This window comes from Montipora foliosa, chromosome 3 (genome assembly GCF_036669935.1).
Source record: "Montipora foliosa isolate CH-2021 chromosome 3, ASM3666993v2, whole genome shotgun sequence".
Lineage (NCBI taxonomy): Eukaryota > Metazoa > Cnidaria > Anthozoa > Scleractinia > Acroporidae > Montipora > Montipora foliosa.
Genome location: NC_090871.1, coordinates 60,931,375 through 60,947,601, shown reverse-complemented (window position 1 = coordinate 60,947,601; position 16,227 = coordinate 60,931,375). Strand labels below are relative to the sequence as shown.

The 16,227-nt window shown below is 41.0% G+C and overlaps 2 protein-coding genes across 5 annotated transcripts in view; both read right to left on the bottom strand.

Moving 5' to 3' along the window:
• Positions 1 to 7,280: 7,280 nt before the first annotated feature.
• LOC137997864 (uncharacterized) overlaps positions 7,281 to 16,227 on the bottom strand; it is a 49,507-nt gene continuing 40,560 nt past the window's right edge. Inside the window, exon 3 of one of the 2 annotated variants that reach the window (XM_068844169.1) lies at positions 7,281 to 7,425. In XM_068844169.1, coding sequence (XP_068700270.1) covers positions 7,295 to 7,425 — 131 coding nt within the window. In that variant the 3' untranslated portion in view covers positions 7,281 to 7,294. The remainder of the gene's footprint in view (positions 7,426 to 16,227) is intronic. The other variant, XM_068844171.1, reaches the window with a different exon arrangement.
• LOC137995060 (uncharacterized) overlaps positions 12,136 to 16,227 on the bottom strand; it is a 19,977-nt gene continuing 15,885 nt past the window's right edge. For 2 of the 3 annotated variants that reach the window (XM_068840649.1, XM_068840648.1), the window contains exon 2: positions 12,136 to 15,987. In XM_068840649.1, the coding sequence (XP_068696750.1) occupies positions 13,481 to 15,931 (2,451 nt within the window). In that variant the 5' untranslated portion in view covers positions 15,932 to 15,987 and the 3' untranslated portion in view covers positions 12,136 to 13,480. The remainder of the gene's footprint in view (positions 15,988 to 16,227) is intronic. The other variant, XM_068840647.1, reaches the window with a different exon arrangement.

Sequence of the window (16,227 nt, the reverse complement as noted above, 5' to 3'; positions counted from 1 at the left end):
CACGAATTTCCGTGTAATTAATTGCTTTCCCCTTTCTCGGTTTGCCTTATACTGTAGTTTTCTTAGTCCGTAATCAAGCCTCGCTTGTTTTTGTCTGCCTTTGTCACAGTACCTCGTTAACACCCTTGTAAGGCTCGTATTGTTCTTTGCGTTATTTCGCTGGCATTGTTTAGCTTCGCATTATAAGTTTGTTATGTTGTATGCAAAACCGTTTCTGCCAGTGTAATCCGGAGAGCGGCACACATCTTGTAAGTGTCCGGCGTGTTTTTCTGAATTCGCTTTTCTTTCGTTTTCTATTTCTACCTTTCCTTGTAATCTCATCATGTGTGTGCTTCGTTTTTCCCTTCAGTGAGTCGTCAAGTAAAATAAAGTACGATATCAAAGTGTGCGCAGAATCGTTAACAGTATTTTCTATTGGTATGCGTTTGAATTCTTCTAATTTGAAGGGTTTTTGCGATTTGTCATCAGGTATTTTCTAGGTGTTTAAGTAGTCCCCAGGGATATTCCCATCGAGTTATCATACTATTTAAGCAGATGGCAAGTTTTGGTTGTTCTCTCATTCTCGCAATTCAACACTGACGTTCTCTGCTATTCTCCCCCCCTCCCCCCACCCTCTTGATTGAACAGATTAATTTCTTTTATTTGTCCTTTTTTTGTTCTTTCAGAATTTGCTGGAAATACCGCCAACAGGCGCTTCCGCTGCGGTTGGTTTAGTCACTGGGCTAAAGCATGTAAAATCGGTTGGTTCCAAGGCCTTCCATCGAACAGAAGTGGTCTCCTTCACTACCCTTCATGCTCGGTCAGGAGCAGGAATCACCTACGATGGTTTCCCCTAATTAATGTATGGTAGAGGTAACAATTCTTCTATTAGATCTAAGCGAGTAACAGAAGTTTATCTGAGCTCAAGGTTCAATTGTCCGTGAAGGGAAATTTAGGAAAAGTATTGGTTTTTGGCGATCTATTGGGACTTCAGCGTTTATTCTTTCAGTGGTCGTTAATGGTTATTGCCTGCCCTTTTGAAGGTTTCGCTGCCTAGCATTATTCTCTAACAACAGTAAGTCAGCTTTGATTCATAAGGGTTTGTTGATGCCGCGATAAAGGAGTTGTAAAGTTCTATCGAGTCTCAGAAGACGTTAAATGCATGTTTATTGTAAGCCGATGAGGTGTATCGGTGCAACCTATTAAGATAAGACGCTTGTTAGACCTACGAAACGCTAGCAGCATTTGAAGAAACAAAGTATCAACATCTGGGGAACCGTTTTACCCTTTTTTTTTTTCCTGATGGGCTTGTTTATGATTATTTAGATTTTAAAGCGGTTATCTTCATATTGATGCTCAACCGGAGCATCAGACTTTTTAAGACCCTTGGAGAGGTACTGGAAAATACAAGGAGTTAACATTGCGTTGTTTTTGGATCGTGGTCAGTTACTCTTCGAATGCGATAGATTCATGCAAGAATTGAGCACGTAAGGTTAGAGCAGATTTGAAGAGTTGCGGGTTTGTTTGTTATGGCGTATTGTCATATGGCTCTGCCTCACAAGGACTGGGACTACCAAATTTACGACTTTCGCTGAAATCGATATTGACCGCGGTCGAGATTTTCCCATCTAGACCGGTAACGTTTTGCGGTGAAAAAGTTGCACAGCTATGGGAGGAGAATGAACACTCACAGAGTTTTCTTGGCAAGAATTTGCTGCTATTGAGTTTGCCCTTGAGGCATTCCTTCCATTAATCCAAGATTCATATGTTAAATGATTTACAGACAGTCAAACAGCCTGCAGTATTATCCAAGTGTGTAGAATGTAGAATGTATGAATTGGAAATCCGATGGGTTATAGCGTCCCGTTTCCATTAATTTTTGACCTAAATATCCCGTATCCCGTTAATTCCTGTGGTTTGTATTCCTATAATGCTAGTTACTTTTGATGACGCCTTCGTGCCCCTGAGGGGGAAGGGGAGGGTTTTCCTCGAACACGTTGTCTGGAGAGGCCTATATTGATAGATATTGTGACTATTTGACGGAAAAATAAAAGAATCGCATTTCTGAGTGTCGCTTTATCTTTTTTTGCCCTCTATATTGACCAACGAATCTAGTTTATTGATTTAAAAAACTTTTGATGGTCGGTATCCCGGAATCTCTTCTATAAATATTTCACCCCCAAATATCCCGTATCTCTATAAATGTTTACCTAAATATCCCGTATCCCGATAACCCCTAACAGGGCCTCGCGATGTTTTATGTAAAGAGAAAGGTTCGGGCCTCAGTTATATTACATTTTACCGCTTCCAAAAATTTCTTCAATTCTAATTTGCCGCCTGATAGCCAAACATTTCGCTCTGCAAAGAAACAACTACTCAAGCTGAAGGCTATTTGAAAAGTTGTGATATTGCCAGATTGCCCGGCCATTCTGAAGTCATTGCATTATCAGATCCAAATCTTTTGGAAGTTTTGCTTCAAAAGGACAAGCCTTTATCAAATTAAAGTCTCAAGAACCCCAACTGGACAGAAGCAGCCAAGAAAAATTGTAGAAAAATCCGTGGGATTTAAAACCGGGGCATCCGCGTGCAAAATTATCGCCTCGGCCTTTAAGAACTTATAAAAGTGCAGATCATGAGACATTATTTCCAGATGTTGTCTTTGAGAGAATTAACTTGATAAATATGAAATAGCCCACGATAACAAATAAGACTTACTAAGGGGCTCTTCACATGATCCCAGTTGACCGGGCTTGCTCGGTTACCAAGATAAAATAAGTTTCTGTTCATATGACAACTTTCAGCACCCTTTCTGAGATGAAAAATTTAAGAAAGTGGTGACGCGACCATTCAGGCGTGAAATCTAAAAGCCTGACGAGAATTTTACAATTTTCTTTGTTTTAAGCAACCTCAAATTTCTTTTGACTTAACGTTAACTATCAAATGAAACTATTACGGGCTTCATTTCTTTGCCCTGGTGCCCGTTTCTCGAAAGTCCCGAAAAATCTTCAGGCCCGAAAAGCCATTTGCAAACCTGCCAACCTCTTGTTCAGGAAGGCCGATCTTTTGAGATGTTTTCATGCTAACAAAAGGCAAAGTCTGCTACGCGCCAAGAAGCCCCATCAAGTCGGCGCTTATCTCCGGTTACTGTAGCATGAAGCGACTAGGAGTATTTTGACTTCCCCGTGGATGGGATGCTCGTCCATCGCAGAATTAACCCCCAGCATTAAATTCGCCGGTACCATTTATACAACTGGGTGGAGAGAGGTACCGTGAGAGTAAAGTGTCTTGCCCAAGAACACAAACACAACACAACGTCCCCTGCCAGGACCTGAACCCGGGCCACTCTATCCATGAGGCCACCGCGCCTCCCATAACAAAAGGCAAACTGACTGTGAAGTTTGACGTCTTAATTCCCCTCCGTTCCTTAAGGGACTTGTGACACCCGAAAATGGCCCGTAAAGTTTCGTGACTTTCAACAAACGGACCCCAGCCCGGTCAACCGGGCTCATGCTTCTGAAGATGTATGCAAAAGCATACGAAACGTCAAGTAAAAGATAATTTCAAAAAGGATGCGTTTATATCTAATGTTTGTCACCGCTGTTTGTGTGTTATTTCTTTTCGTTCAAGTTTTCTCGTTCAAATGCCTTTAATCACAAAAAAAAAAGAAAGATGTACATCAACGCTAAGTGCTTGCGTGTATCAATATTATAATTGAGTGGATGGGTGTACCGTGTTCGTGGGGGGCCTGTGCATGTTCCAAGCGCAATCGACAAAAGAGTTTGTTAGCCTGTATACAGCCGCCCGCTCTCCTGTCCGATATTTCTAAAGACAGCAGGCGGCTGTACACAGGCTAAAGAGGTTGTTGGTCGGTTCTAAATCTGCGCCATCTTAAAACGTCACCATAGCATCCAGCATGCCAAGCGTTTGTTTTGCGCCATTTTGAAACGTCACAATCACATCCAGCATCCAATGAATCATTACGTGCATACATAGCATACCACGTTAAAACTTCGAAGCTATGTCTTTTTTTCATTGTAGTCACAAACATGCATACCCCAGGGATAGTAGATGAAATCACCAATGATGTGCATACCCCGGGATCGTAGATTACCCGCTCGATAGAAATCCCGTATGATACAACCGGAACCCTCACGCCTCGAACCCGGGTCACGCGAACCCAGGAGAGAATAAGTTCCCACTGAGCCATCGAAGCAATTCCAATTACGTGAAGGTTTGCTATATTTTATTTACCCTCTTCGTAGTCACAAATGTGTCCCACAGATATCAAATTAAGCTCCGCTCGGGGATTCCAATTTTATGCCTTTAGTATTTCCGAACTCCCATACAGCGATTAGATTTCCCACTCTTCTCTCTTCTTCTCTGAGCGCGCGCTAGACCACTCTTTGCTCACAATATAAGCTATAGCAAATCCTTTCCGCCCGCGATGATTGAACCTCATCTCAAAGTATTTGATAAAGTGGACAAATGATTTTTCCTTGAGAAAGGGAAGCTTTAAAGGTAAGGAGAATTGTCTAAGTTATTTTTAGATGTTGCTCCGGTCTCGTGTGTTTCACTGTAAACGTTTAATATTGCATAGAACGAATACTCCACTCGATCTGTTTTTCTTGCGAACCACTTTTTTCAGTCGTTCCAAAACATTTTGTGAATCGAACCAGTGTGTTCAATCGGCCATTGTGCCTAGCATTTAAACTTATCAATGACGCCATCAAATTGTAAAATCAAAGCTGCGAAGTTTTGAGACATATTTAAGACTTGGAGCAGTTGTTTTTGTATTAGTCTTTTGTAAAATTTCATTTTCTTGGCTTCTTTCTTTGAAAGGTTCCGGATTAAATATTTTACTACGTGACAGTGAAAACATTTGGAGTGTGTTCATTTGGCCATTGTGAGTCAACACCCAGCATTATGCACCAGTCAAAGTAAACCCCGACCCCCCTTCACTCACCCCGGGATATAGGTGGGGATTGTTTTCAATAGCCTGCAAAAAGTGACAAATGACCCACCATGTGGAGAAATATTTTGCAGGATATAGCAGAAAATGCCCCACTCCCTAGGGAACTGAAAATTTTCCTGATGGATTTGTCCTTGAAAAATTCACAAGGCAGTAGCATGAAATTGTAACAATGCCAGTTTATTTTTAGGACAAGGTTAGTCATAACATTCCATTTCATAGATACCAATAACTAAATGATCACATTCTTTGTAGAACCAAGACCCAGCAGGCAAAAAACTACAAGGAAATTCAAAACTTGTCCGTCTTTAATAATCTAAAAGTAGGACAATTTCAACACAGGATTCACAAGGAAACTAGGGAACTGAGCAATTTCCTGACTTTTCCATGACGTTTAAGTCTATTCCATAGTCTGTAACTTGAATAAATGTTTCATGTTTTGATGCCTAACAAGGTTGTTAAATTTGTAAATTTGAACAACAATAAAACGGATCTCACAAATCCCTGTTAACACCCGCGTCTGCTAAAGCCCCACTAAAGCCCCACATGTCCCGGGGTGGGGGTTTACTTTGACTGGTGAATTAGAAAGCACTGTTTGGGAATTCCAACACCATTCCTACCAATGGCGTCGAAAGTCATGTAACGCGAATGGCGTTTTAGTGGATCCTTAAACAAAATATACTCTTATGGAGCTCAATAATGGAAAGTCAGTTGGCACGCGGTGAAAAACCAACACATGGAATCTCAAAAGGGAAGAGTAATGGACTTCGACAACAATCTATCGCCCGTTGAGCCGAAATCAAAGTGAGCTGTATTTCTAAAATAATATTTTACCAAGTGTGCTGTTATGTAGAACACTGAAACCAAATGGAAAATTCTCTGATAACTTATGGGTTCAACAAAGACAGAGAACGAATCGAACACCTTACGTGGATCTTTGATCAACTCTGCACAGTCTTCAGGTAAAAAAAAATAATTGGAAATGTGACAGCCACGAAATGAACGTAATGAAATAGAAGGGGTTTTTGCCTCTAATAGAAAATATGTTGTTTGTTTCAAAAAATTGTTCGCTGGAAAAGGTGGCCTTTATGAATTCATCATGTTTTATGATATGCGAGCTTAAGTGGATAGTTTTTATGGCAATAGTAAAGCATTTTCTTGTCAAAATAAGGTTAGCGTCTTTCTGGTGTGTTAAGTTAATTAAATCGTGAGTTTGTATTTGGCGTCTGCCGCGTAACCTTAATTTCCACTCTCAAAATTACCTCCAGAACCTATTTTTTGCGTAGGAAAGCAAGCTAACAAAATCTGTACCTTGCTGAGTTCGCATTTGTTAGCGTTAATAGTATTTTCGGTCCGATGCTTCTGTTTTGTGAGGGGTATATTGTTTTGGTCTCCCATCCAAACACTAACCCCGATCTTTAAAGCACCCATTGAAAACGTTTGTTGTTCCCTTCTGCTTTCCCTCTCGGCTTCAGCCATTCGCTCCATAAACACCTCGTCTCTCTCTTGCACTCTTTCCATAATCGACAGCACTGTAGGCTCATCTGCTACTGCTGTTGCTTTGGTCTTCTTTCTGGCTGCTTTCTTTCCATCTTTTCGACTATTTGGTATATTATTTGGAGTACTCTTTGGTGTACTTGTGCACTTTCCCTCTTTGCTTTTGTTCTTGAAGAATAAGGACTTCGCTCTGAGTCAGAAGTGCCTACTTCACCAGTTTGATCATCGGATTGGAGATGCCATTCAGTTAACTCTGTTTAAAATATAAGTGCTACACGGCCAACGTTTCTTTAAACGTAACCTTTCCTTGTACTTGTACATGTCCATTGCCGTGACTTTGGCATCTTCAGTTCCCACGGCCTGCTCCCGTCTGACCTTGTAGCTCAGTCGGTAGAGCGGCGGAGATCTAACCCGAAGGTCGTGGGTTCAATTTCCACCCTGTTCAGAGTCTTTATCTGTCCTTGTGTGGGCCCAGTTCCATCAGTAGGGCTAACGCTCACATGGTTCATATGGGATAGAAATCTAGCACTTCACGTTACACTACACTCTCTTCAGTTAATTCTGTTAAAAATATAAGTGCTACACGGCCAACCTTTGTATAAACGTAACCTTTCCTTGTGCTTGTACATGTTAATTGCCGTGACTTTAACATCTTCAGTTCCCACGGCCTGCTCCCGTCTGACCTTGTAGCTCAGTCGGTAGAGCGGCGGAGATCTAACCCGAAGGTCGTGGGTTCAATTCCCACCCTGGTCAGAGTTTTTCTCTGTCCTTGTGTGGGCCCAGTTCCATCAGTAGGGCTAAATATAACGCTCACATGGTTCATATGGGATAGAAATCTAGCACTTCACGTTACACTACACTCTCTTCAGTTAATCTCATTCCATACTGTTGCGGCGGAAACTCCGGTGGCTGCTCGTACGCCGAATACGTATGGTTGTATGCCGCGTAGAAACGTGGATATTGTGTATGCAGCATCCTCCCTGGTGGGAAAATACATCGACCATTATTCAGTTACACAACGAAGGATCGAAGTTTGTCTAGCGAAAGTTGTTGTAAATCATTAATTATGCAAATAAGTTCTTTCTCGCAGTCTGTCAACCACACATTCTTTTATTCCCCTGGGTCTCCCGACACGACTGTTTTCTCGGCTCAGTTTGTTACTCATAACAATTTGAGGACCCTACATGCCTAATAGCTGCAACAGGTGCTACACATTACGCCCCTTTAAATTGACAGCCCTGGGGCCTCCCCTGAGAAAGGGGGGCAGAAATGTCCGTTTTCAACTGAAAGATTTGTGAGATGAAGATTGTTGGATGAAATTGTTTGACAATGCGTAATTCTTCAAGTAATTAAGTAATTCTTTGTCTGCTTTCATCAAGAAATTTGAAATGCAAATATATTAAATATTGATACAAGTATATATGAAATTAATTTTATTTATTAGTTGTTGAAGAAGCAGACGTCTTAGAGGCAACAAAACAAGAAATTGAAATCCCCACTCCAGAAGACATTCCTGTTTATTTGGACTTGACTGCCACAGTTGATATTCATAAGGTACTTAAGTCACACACTTTCTCAACCTTTTCTAACCATTCTTCTCAGGACGTGTACATGTTTTCCAAATTATCCGTTAAAGGGGTTTCATACGTGTATGCTAGTACAGTAGGCCACGCACAATTTTGGTGCTGACCAACTGGTCGTTACCACGGTATGGCAGCTTTAAACTGTAGAAGAACTCAAAACAAGAACAGGAAAGCCAATTAAAATGAGTCGCAGATGAACAAAATTGGAGAAGATTAAAACAGAAGAGCAGCCCTACCTATTTTCAAGTTTATCTCAATTTTTATGGAAGTGTTATTTCGCTTAATCATAATCTTACATTCAAGTGGCTTTTTTTTTCTAGGATACACTTAAAACCGATGGTGGTGTGTTCAGCAGGTATGAGTGATATCACTATTATTTCACCTAGAGTGCCAGTAGCCTAGTCTCCTTTGAGTTTGATGTGACAAAAGTTAAAAAGTAGATTAAGTGCAGTCAACATAGTCAAGATGTAGTCTTCTGTCCAAGGGGGGAAGGTGCAATGAGGTTAACCCTATGTGGAGCATCAACCCGTGAGACAACTATTGTAGGTGATCTGGTGACGTAATTTGGAGGACTGGGAAGAAAAATTTTAATGCCGTATCCCACAACCGCGTGCGGCCTTAGGTGTCGTTTCGAAACTCCCTGCAGTATTTCAGTATTTCCAATACGCACAGTGTGTGGGTTCTTTAATGTCCCATGCTAACCATGTACATGTAACACTGAAGATGCAGGAGACGAAGTAAATAAACTCATTTTACTTGGCTGAAATAATGATCTGAATTTGAGCTTGCGACATAAAGAGAGTAATTTGTTCGAAGGAATGATACATGTATAGCTTCTGTAACATACAGAAAAAGAAAAATATTTCATTCGATAGTGCTGCTGGTGCAGAACTTTAAAGGAAGTCAGCTGGAGTGTAAGGTCTCTTTTTGTTTAGCAGTGAAAGCCTCTTTGGAGCCTAGGGTCTCGCATTTTTAGTAGTAGCTTCGAGGGTGGACACTCCGTCTGAATGGGATCTGCTATCCCCTTGCAGGTTGCACTCCACAGCATTATTATTGATTGCCTATGACTGGCAATTTGCTGTTACCAAGAAATACTCCCTTGTAGAGGCACGGTGGCCTGATGGTTAGTGCGTGGAACTCCAGATCAAGCAGTCCGGGTTTGAGCCCTGGCTGGGGGCATTGTGTTGTGTTCTTGGGCAAGACACTTTACGCACATGGAGTGTCTCACTCCACCCAGGTGTGTCTGAATGGATACTAAAAACTGGAGTTAACCCTGCAATGGACTAGCATCCCATCCAGGGGCAAGTAGAAAAACTCAGTCATTTAATGCCCAACAGGGATAAGCTCTAGATCTGGCCATTTAGATGACTTGGCACGACGTTTGCTCTACTATAAATACTCCTAGGCAGAGAGAGGTACTGCTAGGGTTACAAACGTGTCACAATGACTCTGTGCAATGCTCAAATCCAGACTTCTCAATCGGTTGAATCCGGTGATTGTTAACAAGGCTGTTAGTCTTGAAATTAATTTTTTTGTATCTATCATGAGGTGTCTCTTTCGGAATGACTTCCAAGAAGTCTGGTGATTAGATGACAAAATATTTATCATATTGATGACAGGGCTGGGCCGTAACCCATCCTAACACCTTTTACAGCTGCGTATGCTTGATTTTCCCTTGATGCTATTGGTGAAATTGCTTGTTGTCGATAGAATTCACCCACAAAGTAATAAGTTTGCTACGGGTCTCGAGAGGCTACAGGTGACTCAATACTTAATGGCAGTCCTGCCGTGGGGTGGTACTCTTTCACTCTTAAAAGAAGGTGCATCCTTCCTGCATAACTTCATGGACAGACTGTTTGAGTTTTGTGTTATTTTATCTTATCGTCACGACGTCTGAATGAATTTACAACCAAATAAGAGCTTAATCTAAATCTTAAAACAAGGGATTACCGTATTTTTCTTTGGTCACCCATACTAGTAATAACCCCGCTAAACGGGGACGTTTGGTGGTTCAAAACGACTGTGATTAACTTCCTGGCAAAGGGGAAACAGCTTTCAAATTTTGAAATTAGCGGTGAAAGTTTTTAACTGAAGATACAGTTTCCGAGATGCAGAAAAATATTACCTTCAAATGTAAGAAATAGCCCAGGGCCCGGTTGTTCGAAAGCCGATTAACTTAATCCAGGATTAGCGCGAACATTTGTTTCATGTTTTCAACTTTTTGGTGAAAGTTTCTTTTGCTTATTTTTGTTTTTCAAGATTGATTTCTTCTCATGTAAAATTTTGTCGAATATCAGCGTTGAACAGTATTTGGGAGTAGAGAAATAAACTCCTTGGTTAATTTTTAATCTGGGATTAGCGTTAATCGGCTTTTGAACAACCGGGCCCTGAATGTTTACCAACTGATGGTAGAAGAACGTCTAATAGGTAAGATCAAAGCAAAAGGAACAAGGATGGGTAACACAGGGGTAATGTGACATGGATTACGCACAGCTTTCTTGAAAAGTGTACGCAGTTTTTTTTCACAACGCACCGTATGTAAGTGATGTCGCTTTCCTATGATTACCTCATTGGAAGTTGCTGAGCCTCAAGTCATTTCCAGTGCAAGCTGTACAGTTGGCTGACGCAGTGCAGTACACTAAATACTTAAAAGGCTATCGTTTTTTCGGCTTTTTAGTAGTGTGATCCCAGTACGATCCTTTGATAGCATGCCTTTAAATTGTAATAGCAAAAAAACGCAGTAGATATACGCCCAGTTAGATGAACAAGATTTGTTCTGCTTCGTCAAGCATTCTATGTTTAATTCCAAACATCTCATACAACAGAAAGGAAATATAAACAACATGTTTGCATAATTCTTAGTTTTAAATTTTCTTCTGAGTAGGGTGCTATTATTCAGATTTCGGCCCTTAAGTTCGCTAGATAATCCTGGAGTTTTACTGTAACGTCACGTTTAACTTTTGTTTTGGTTTTCATAGTAAACTTCGGTCCCAGTTGGGACTGAAGCCATTGTTATTAGAAGACAAACCCGACACTACTTCAGCTTTGACAGCAACAAATAACCACAGAAAGGCAGCTGAAACTCTTCCTCCCAGCTCTTGAGTGAGTTGGTTCAAATTTTTTTACTTGTATTTTTCAGTATAAATCTTCTGTCACATTTAAACGCGCGGCACCTCGAAAACCTTTGCCGATCTCTGTCTTTATGTTGGCTTCCCCCCAATGCCTGGCCAATGACGTGCCATTGTTGAGTCTTTAGCTAAGAAGGTTGGAATATCAAAGGGGAGATACCACGGGCTTTTTATTCACCCAAAAATTCCAAAACTTTGAAAAGGGGCGAAACTTTTTCGGAAAGGTTCTGGAAAATACGAAAATTGTTCCAACATGAGAACCACTCATCCTAAACTGCCAGTAATTCCGGGATAAAAATCAAATGGAGCAGACATTCTCCTTGAGAAATTGTGGGAAATTTGGCTATAGCTCGCAAGATTAGCCTCTTTTCCGGAAATTGCTAGACCATCTCCGAGAGTTCCGAATGGAAAGGTCGAATGGAAAAAGCCCAGGAACGCAACTGAAACATATATAAAAATGCAAGAGAATTTTGGATTTGGTGCTAGCGTTCTTAATCACGATGCAGGGGCGATGGTACAGGGGGTGCAAATAACTGATACTAAAACATCTGATACCTCATCTCTCTTTTTACAGAATCGGAATATAGTGTCCGCAGTTCTTACTTTGGTTCAAGAGCTGGACCGCACAAGCCTTCTAAGTCTTCGCAAAGAAATTGACTAGCGGCTACAAGATTACGATGAAACAGAAAACGAGTGTCTCGAGGAAAATGCTTCCTTGGAGAACAAAGAGGTACTTGCGGACTAGTGAGCTGTCGGGCAACTTTGCTTACACGACTGCCTGAAAAAGGGTATTTGTCCTGTTCATGCGCGCAGTCTAGTGTATTTCAAAATGTGTGATTATGTTTGTTTTTTAAAATGACTGACTGACTGAAAAACTTCAAAGCTAACCTAAAGACTAAAGAAAACGAGCAGACTGTTTCCAATTAAGACGTCTTTTTATTAAAGGTATTTGTCGTGTTTATGCGCGCAGTCTAGTGTATTTCAAAGTGTGTGATTGTTTGTTTTTTAGAAAAATTTAAACAAAATCAAACGGTAGATGCTTTTATTGTTGTACAAACTACAACTTGATACGCTGATATAAAAGGAAATTTCCCATATATATGATACTACAATAAACTAGCACCAAACTGATAACATAATCTGGTAGCTGTGTCGTAAAATGCCGGTTATAAACCTGGGCTTATACGCCTTAAAGGGGTTCTGGCTAGGCTTGTACCGGAGGTAACTCATATCCGGAAGGGGGGAGGGGTCTTGTCTTTTTGCCTCCAGAATATGTTTGCGACATGAGCATTGGCCAGTCAATATGGGGGGAGAGGGGTGTGTGAGGAGTATAAACGAAGCAGGTTCTTATAACTGGCATCCTTAATCTTTTAGTTAATGTTATGTAGTAAAATAACATATCAACCTTGATAGTTTATCAATAAGCTACAAAACATGAGTTGTGCTTTCTTGCAAAGCTCTAATCTCTACAGTTATCTATCTAACGCAAAAGTAAAATGAATACATTTCTTCAACGGTAAAATTCAGCTTGTACTGTAAAGTTGTTAGGCTTATAATTTTGTTTTTAGCTGTTGGTGCACTTGAAATGTTTTGTTATTAATAATACTACAAGTTACATTTCATCGGTAAGTTACAATATATGAGTTGTGCTTTCTCGAAAAGCTCTATTCTGTGTACTAGATATTATATATTTGAAAAGAAAAGCTCAAATGTATACATTTTCTCCTACACTTACATCAGTTTCATTTAGAGCTACTGGTGCATTTAAAATGCGTAGTAAATGTTGCAACGTTAGGTTACTCTGCACTGAGCCAACTTTTACTCTGTGCAAGTGTTGGCTTAGCATACATTTAGTAATCAGAAAAACAAGCGACAGAACTGTTTCGGCTTTACATCGCTGCTCAAAAAGCATAATGATAAGGTTAAAAACCCTGTTTAAACCGGTCCCAGGGGCTACTACCTCATTTGGTCTCAACAGGAACGTTGGGTTTAATGTGGTATAGGATTTTAAGGCTTTTCTTTTGATTTCTGAATGTGGCATCAAGTTAGCGACGGTTTGGTTCGGTTTACGGTCGTTTCGACACAAACAGTTTTGATACAAATGAAAGTCGATTCGATACAAACTGAAGTCGCTTCGTCGCAGAAAGAGAAACATCAAAAGGAGAAAATCATTTCTACCTGGAGGTCTCGGAACTTTTCGGACCTTTTTTTTCAAACGGGGATATGTTTACATGGCCTAATGTCTACCACAGGATCAGTACAACTTTTTTGTTTGTTTGTTTGTTTGTTCGTTTTGGAAGAGAAATCCTGCATAGGGTAAGAGCCTAGGTCATTTCCATGTTATTTCCATCGACAATTTCTGATTTAGCGCTTATAAACATGACAACAAATGCACCCATTAGTAAGGCAAAAGACGACAAAAAATGCCAGAGGTCATGCCAATCGAAAAACCCAAGAATTGCGCATTCTTTGTTGAAATCACGAGAATCTTCAGGTGAGGCTGTTTTGTTGGTGGTTGGCAGGCCTAGGAATACGCCAAAAGCTCCTGTCAAACAGGCAACAGTTACGAAGATATAAAATCCCCGTAAAAATTCCCGGCACGTGCACATACCTGGACACTTGCAATGGCGCAGTAGTTTCCAGATGGCGCAGCAGAGTTTCCAGAGCTTTTGGAAAAGCTTAGCTTTGGCAGAAAGAGCCCAAAAACTCTCTCCAATACAAGTAAACAGAAACGCTTGAGAAAGGTCCATGCGGAGAGAGATCGGTACAAACAGTGCTGGTGGAGAAATGAAGCATACAAAAATGTAGTAGCATACATAAATAAAGTTTCTCCAACACATTCCTGATGAAAAAACTCCTTTAAGACTGAGCTTATGGAAAGCCCAGAGAGCCATTGCGAACCACCAAATGACCAGAGAGATAAAAAACACCACTTGCAATCCTATAGCCAGCCCAGATTCGGAGTGATAGAGTGTACCAATATAATTGAAGATGAAAAGTGGCACTATGATATAAAGGAAAAAATTCAATGCACCCACCGGGAGTTCCTCTACTGGCTCTTTAACTGGGTGTTGTTTTCCTGATTGTGACTCGATTTGGTGTTGCTCTCCTCGCTGAACGTCCGATTCGATTGGGTGTTGCTCTCCTGGGTGTTGCTCTGCTGCTTGTTCCTCCCCATTCAATGCACCCACCGGGAGTTCCTCTACTGGCTCTTTAACTGGGTGTTGTTCTACTGATTGTAACTCGACTTGGTGTTGCTCTCCTCGCTGGACGTCCGACTCGATTGGGTGTTGCTCTCCTGGTTGTTCCTTCACTGGGCACTCACTCAATTCCATACCATTATACACCAACAGAACAGTTAAACCGGCAATTACAAACATGAATGCCGAGTCAAACTGAAATGTGTACCTGCTTGGGCACAAATGGTAAAGCAAGGAAAACAATCCCTCAAAAAGGAGTGCCCAGGCAAAGGCATACCCAATGGAATAAGAGTACTTCCTTTTCAGTGCTCGAGCCATTAGTGTCTTTCTTTCTTTGTATCCTAACTTATGCTCTGGGACACCCCCCTCTGGAAGATGCAGAGTGATATTGGGACATATAAAAACATGGTTTGGTAGGGCTTCATGTTGTTTACCATTACAACCAAAAGAGGTTGATTGACGATTGTCACTATTGTTGCCATTTTTCTGCCCGTTACCAGGCTGAGTGACTTTCTCCCCAGAGGTCACAGCCTTCTTAAGATTTTCGCAGAAAAGATGCAGCTCTGTTTCCATGTACCACACGCACACAGTTAAAATCAGCGCGTGGACTATGTAAGTTAAGTTACTTATCATTAAGTTCAGTGGAATATCATGATAATCGCTAACTCTATAGCAAAGGTCGTTGTAATAGCAATCGTCTCTATCACCCTCTTGGATCATCACATACCAGTTTGCAATGACAAATTGGCATGCGCCAATCATAAGCACGAAACCCGCAACCCCTGTAGCATAAGAATAGGTTTTAGGACCCCCCGAAAACCAGCATTTGTATGCTACCTTCAACATGGCGAAAATGAAATTATTACCTTTGTCCTGCCCAGTGCTAGGCTGAATGTCTTGGTCCCTGTTACTCGAGTTAACTTTAACAAGTGGTCCTCGAATATTAACATTAAGAAGATATTCTTTAAAAAGCCACAATCCAACTATTGACACTACTATGCCTAACAGCAGAGACACAAAAAACAAAGCACAGATAGGTCCAGCATAACTGTACGCAAATGACTGTGACAGTTTCAAAGTAACATATTTCGATTCAGTGGGTTTTAAACTACCTGTAGAGTTTTTTAATGCTATTCCAATGAACCAGGTGGAGGTAGAGTCGGTTAAAGGAGGCAGAGACACCTTGGACAGGGTAATCCGTCCTTTCTTCGCAAAGGAAAGACGTAGTGATGCCTTCTTGTAATCCACAACTTCTATGTTGTCGTCGACATCTGTACGGATCTGAGACACTTTCAAGTAAGCTGGTGTTTTTGACGTGGATGTCACAGTGATGTCAAGTTGTTTATCTGAGATATCTTTTGGAGGGTTGAACGGAAAAACGATCGCTTTGGTGTTCTTGACATCCACTGTCTGTGGTATATCCAACATAATTTCTGAAGGATTTTGACTTAAGTCAACTGCAAACGACACGCCAGCCGTACCCAGCACTGACATGAACCTATCTCTGGGTTTGACTGAGCGGGGAGGACAAATGGTCTGAGAGTTCCAAACAGGTTTAGGCTGAGGAATATCCATACGACCAAGTAATGTCGATGACCCTTCAGCTTCATACACAAAAATATTTAAGAAACCTAAAGGAAGAATAAAAAGAATACAGGGTTGATCATTGTGAAGCACTACTTTTACGTAACTAATCGCAGCACGTGCCAAGAAATGAAAGCGTTTTGGAAAATAATAGTGTTCTACGTCTGGACAAGAATCTTATCCATTGGTTATTCCTAAGGCTGGGTTTCCTATGATTGCTCCGCTGGATCGCTCTTATCTACCGTTGCGATGGCTACCGATCTTTGAAATAGGACTGACGTCTAACC